Source organism: Otolemur garnettii, unplaced genomic scaffold (assembly GCF_000181295.1).
Source record: "Otolemur garnettii isolate 467f Iridium unplaced genomic scaffold, OtoGar3 scaffold00061, whole genome shotgun sequence".
NCBI lineage: Eukaryota > Metazoa > Chordata > Mammalia > Primates > Galagidae > Otolemur > Otolemur garnettii.
Genome location: NW_003852456.1, coordinates 2713808 through 2718942, shown reverse-complemented (window position 1 = coordinate 2718942; position 5135 = coordinate 2713808). Strand labels below are relative to the sequence as shown.

The 5135-nt window shown below is 48.7% G+C and overlaps 1 protein-coding gene across 1 annotated transcript in view; it reads right to left on the bottom strand.

Annotated features, from left to right (window-relative positions):
• CENPU (centromere protein U) overlaps nucleotides 1-1945 on the bottom strand; it is a 35127-nt gene extending 33182 nt beyond the window's left edge. The window contains exons 1-2 of the mRNA XM_023514910.1: nucleotides 1756-1945; nucleotides 928-976 (exon numbers count right to left, since the gene is read on the bottom strand). Of these exons, the coding sequence (XP_023370678.1) occupies nucleotides 928-976; nucleotides 1756-1796 (90 nt within the window). The 5' untranslated portion in view covers nucleotides 1797-1945. The remainder of the gene's footprint in view (nucleotides 1-927; nucleotides 977-1755) is intronic.
• Nucleotides 1946-5135: the final 3190 nt, after the last annotated feature.

Below are 5135 nucleotides of genomic sequence, written 5' to 3'. Positions count from 1 at the left end.
AAAAAAAAAAAAAAATAAAAAAAAGAAAGAAAGAAAGAAAAGCCTGGCATGGTGGCAGGTGCCTGTAGTCCCAAGTATTTGGGAAGCTGAGGCTTGAGGCTCTGTATCGAAAAGAAAATTCCCTAGACTTCGAGCTAAAGCAGGCTGAGGACAGGAATAAATAGCTTAGCAAAATCTCCCCCAAGGCACACTGGACTTTAGCTGTCAAGAATAAGGCAACAGGGCAGGAGTACAGAGAACATCCAAACACCCCACAGGCTAAGGCTGAGGTGGCAGCAGAGCGCTGGGCAAAATCTTGCAGAGGTTCAGAAAGAAAAAGAATCATCCTCTGAAGGCTGGGGTTGGGGATGCAGTAGAGGAAAAAACCACATACAGAGAAAGCCAGGGCAGAATAGAGAGCAGAAAGAACTCTTGACTGCCCCGCAATGTGACTGGCAGTGTGAATTCCAGTGGCAACTGGACAAGCCTCTGGAAAGAAGTTGGAACTAGCTATCAAGAGTGTTAAAGAAGCGGACCTGCCTTCAACACACGTTTATATATTCTAAGACTCTGTTCTGAAGAAAAGTAAAACTGTAATGTGGTATAAATGGAATTTCACGAAATCATAAATAGTTGTTGAAAATTAACACGGATAAATGGCTGTAAGTGAAAAAAGAAAAATACAGCAAGTTGTACAGTTTTTACATAATGTCAAATAACTAAATGAAAATAAAACCTAGGCTCAGAGAAAAAGGTTCTAAAATGTTCACAAAGGTAATTTTTCTCCTTTATATAAAAAAAAAATAGAGAGGGAAAAGAATACACTTTTTCGCTACAATAAACACTGAGCCTACTAAATGCGATCTACAAAACTCAGGTCCCCACAAAATGTCATTTGCATTACCAATTATAAGGAAATTACATTAAAAAAACAAAAAGATAACTTACATCTTTCATGGGAAGTGTTCTTCCTAAGGTGTTCTTTGAATATCTTCCACTGTTAAACAGAAGAAAAGGTACTTAAATAACTGGGAAAAAATCTTAAAACACTAATTTGTGACCCTTTCCAAGCATTTTCTTTCCAAATTATCTTTCTTGTCACTTGCGTCCAATCAAATTTATTTACACTTTTTACAGGTCAAATCCTACCGCCAACGTATAAAATAACACCCCTCTCGTTAGGTACGTGGAAACCTCCTACTCAACGCTGTGACCCTGTGTCCCAAAGTCCTCACCAACCAGCAATTTCTGACCTTTACTGAGCAGGGGCCGCCCGCCCTCCCCGCTCAGCCCGACGACCCCGGGGCAGGAGCTCCCCGCTGCCTTCCTCGTTCCCCTCCTCAGGGCAACAGGGTAAAAAGGTAAAATCGCGTGTTCAACCAGCTCAAAGTAAACACGGGCGACGATAGCCACCAGGAACGGTGCTCTGTCGCGCCAGTGACAAGCCCGTATGCGGTGAGCGCAGTGCCCCCTTCGCGCACCAGGGACCCCGCAGAGACCAGGCACCCCGTCCCCGACCGTGAAGCACGCCCCGCGGACGACAGCGGCGGGTTTCCGACAGTCTCATGTGGAGACAGCAAAACTCGGGCGGAGCCCGCACACGACTCGAGTGGCTTCTTGAACCGGTTTCAAGTCAGACGCGGAGCGCGCGGCCCCGACCGACCGGCTCCTCAGAGGCAGGTTCCGCAGCCGCAGCGCGAACTAGGCGCAGACCGAGGCGGAGAGGAGGAGGAGGAAGGGGAAGCCGCCGTCAGCCCTGGGGCCCCCAGTACTCACCCTACACGCCCCGGGCGCTTCACTCGCTGTGGCGGCGCCATCGCCAGTTCCCCGCCCCAGCTACTCCCCAAACTCCCGCCAATCCCGCGCGGCTCGGAGCAGCCAATGAGGACGGAGCACGCGCGTCCGCCTAGCCGGAAGCTCCCGCCAAGCCCCGGGCGGCCAGAGCAGCCAATCAGGGCAAAGCACGCTCGCTGATATGCCCCCGGGCCGCTTCCGGAGGGAGCGCGAGTGGGAGAGATGTCCCCGGGTGTCGTGCGGCTTGCGGGCAGTTTAGGTTCGCACCATAAAGCCAAGTTTTTTTGTTTTGTTTTGTTTTGTTTTGTTTTTTTGAGACAGAGCCTCAAGCTGTCCCCCTGCCCCCCACCAGGTGTCCCCCTGTCTACCCCTGGGTAGAGTGCTGTGGCATCACAGCTCACAGCAACCTCCAACTCCCGGGCTCAAGTAAGTCTCCTGCCTCAGCCTCCCCAGTAGCTGGGACCACAGGCGCCCGCCACAAGGCCGGGCTATTTTCTGGTTGCAGCCGTCATTGTTGTTTGGTGGGCCCAGGCTGGATTCGAACCCACCACCCTAGGTGTATGTGGCTGGCGCCTTAGCCACTTGAGCGACAGGCGCCGAGCCATGCAACCAAGTTTTGAGCGTTGTTTTGTACGTTTTACAATTTACACTACCAGCAGCAGTGTGGAAGAGTCTCCTGGGCTCCACACACTGTCAATATTTTGAATCTTGTTGCCGATCATACTGGTCTCCTGCTGTGGTTTTTTGCCTTTCCCTTAAGTTGATCATCTTTTCACTGTTTATGGGCGATTCCTCTTTCCCCTTTAGGGAAGTGCTTGCTCGCCCTATCCAGAAGTCCTATGGGTCCCTGCCAAGGAAGGACGAATCACCTTGAGGTATCGAAGGAGAATTCCATTTTCAAACCTTTTTTACTTGCGAGTCTGAATACCTTCTTTTTTTTTTTTTTTTTTTTGCAGTTTTTGGCTGGGGCCGCGTCTGAACTAGTGTATGGGGCCAGTGCCCTACTCCTTTGAGCCACAGGCGCTGCCCTACTTGCGAGTCTGAAAAAAGAAAACTACCCAACTGTCAAGACAGAAAGGGAATTCAGCACTCTGGATGGAAATTATTTACAAGAATTCTACCCAAATAACGCTTAAGTAATAAAGAATTCATGAGTACGTGTTCCTGAAAAGGCTAGAGGAAGATGGGTGTCAAGCTCAGTTTGATCCAGAGGTTTAAGAAGCCATCAGAGCTCTGAATCTATTTTCTTGCCTGCCTTGTATAGGGTGGCCAAATTACACGTGAACTTTATAGCCACCCTATACAAGGAAGGCAAGGAAATGGATTCAGAGCCCTGATGGCTTCTTAAACCTCTGGATCAAACTGAGCTTGACACCCATCTTCCTGTAGCCTTTTCAGGGACACGCCTTTTGTTAAATTGTACAGGAACTTTATGGCCACCCTGTACTGTCAGCTTTTCCCTCAGACAGGGTCCTCACCCCCTCATCATCATCATCTCCAAGATTTACTGAGCCTGTATTAGTCAGCGGTTCCCCAGAGAAACAGATCAATATATATTTATATGGAGGGAGAGAGAAGTGGGGGAGAAAGAAGGGCAGAAGGAGGGAGGAAGAGAGAAAAGGGGGGAAAGGGAGAGAGGAGGAGACAGAGTTGGAGAGAGTCTAAGGAATTGCCCATGTGACTGTGGAGCTGTCAAGTGTAAAATCTCCAGGACAGGCCTGCAAGCTGGAAACTCAGAGTTTTTATGAGGCAGGCTTGAGAATTACTTCTTCAGAAAACCTTAGGTTTTTTTGTTTTGTTTTGTTTTGGTTTTTTTGGCAGTTTTTGGCTGGGTTTGAACCCACCACCTCCAGTATATGGGGCCAGCGCCATACTCCTTTGAGCCACAGGCACCACCCCTCTTTTTATATTTTTTAAAGCTTTCCTTCAACTTACTGGATGAGGCCCACCCACATATTTAAAGTCTCCTGATTAAAGTATTAATCACATCTGAAAAATATCTTCATGGCAACCTCTAGGCTAGTGTTTGACCAAATAATTGGGCACTATAACCTTGACAGGTGGTTGACACAGGATATGAAACTGTCACTTTCCCTGAAGCAAACCCTGTGGCCAGGGAAATGAAATAATACACTTATTATTAGCTTCTGGGAACCACAGGGATTCCTGCTGGAACTGCAGTTGGGGATGGGGAGGTTGTACACTGGCAAAGGGGGAAATGGATAACGCAGAGACAGACAGCTCAAATCCACAACAGAAACTTGTCCATGGTTGTAGGGCAAGTCATAGGGAAGCCAGGATTTCAACCCAGGTGTCTTTTTTTTTTTTTTTTTTTTAGAGACAGAGTCTCACTTTGTCACCCTCGGTAGAGTGCCGTGGCGTCACAGCTCACAGCAACCTCCAGCTCTTGGACTTAGGTGATTGTCTTGCCTCAGCCTCCCAAGTAGCTGGGACTACAGGTGCCTGCCACAACGCCTGGCTATTTTTTTGTTGCAGTTTGGCCGGGGCCAGGTTTGAATCCGCCACCCTCAGTATATGGGGCTGGCGCCCTACCCACTGAGCCACAGGCACCACCCAACCCAGGTGTTCTAATACCCAAACTCACCTTAGTTTCACTGGTCATGCTGCTCAGATTGTCAGTGTGGGCAAGGGGAGGGCAGAAGGATAGGGGTTGGTGTAGATGACAAGTCAGTACTGTAACTGGAGGAAGACTGCAGTTTGCTCTGGTCAGAGGCTCTGTGGGAAGAGCGATGTCTAAGTTTCTGTTGGTTATTTGTGTCGTTGAGTATGAAAACCAGACTGTTCATGAGCTTCTGGATATGTGGAGCCAGGTGTAGACCCTAGTTTAGGGTGGAAGAGGACAAAAAGTCTCATTGTAAGAGGATAGGGAGGGTCTCAGCAGAGGAGAAGCTGCAGCCAGAGTCGGGGTCGGCCAGTGAGGAAAGGAACCCTCCTACAAGGAGAGCAGTGGGTCACTTTTCAGGGAAGCTGTGGCCCCATATTTCCTGTTTTAAGAAGGTGCCTGAGTTGTGTTGATCCCTTTCCACAGCTGTTAAACTTTGGGGAATGTTCATTAAAGTCAACAGCCTGTGTTGCTGTGTCTAGGGGGCAGTAAGGAATGAAGGGCAGTGCTTGGGACAGGGTGAAGCATAGGTGTTGGGGCAGTACAGGGGCTGACACCACAGGAGTAAAGGCAGCAGGGTCAGGGCCCTGGAGGTGACCTGAAGCCATGTAAGCAACGGCTGATGAGATTCAGATGTACCAGAGAACAGGCAAACAGGATGCTGGGAACACCTAGGTAGTAGTCCTTAAATTATACAATGTATTTTTGTGTTTGGGAAATGCAAAAAAAAAAAAAAAAA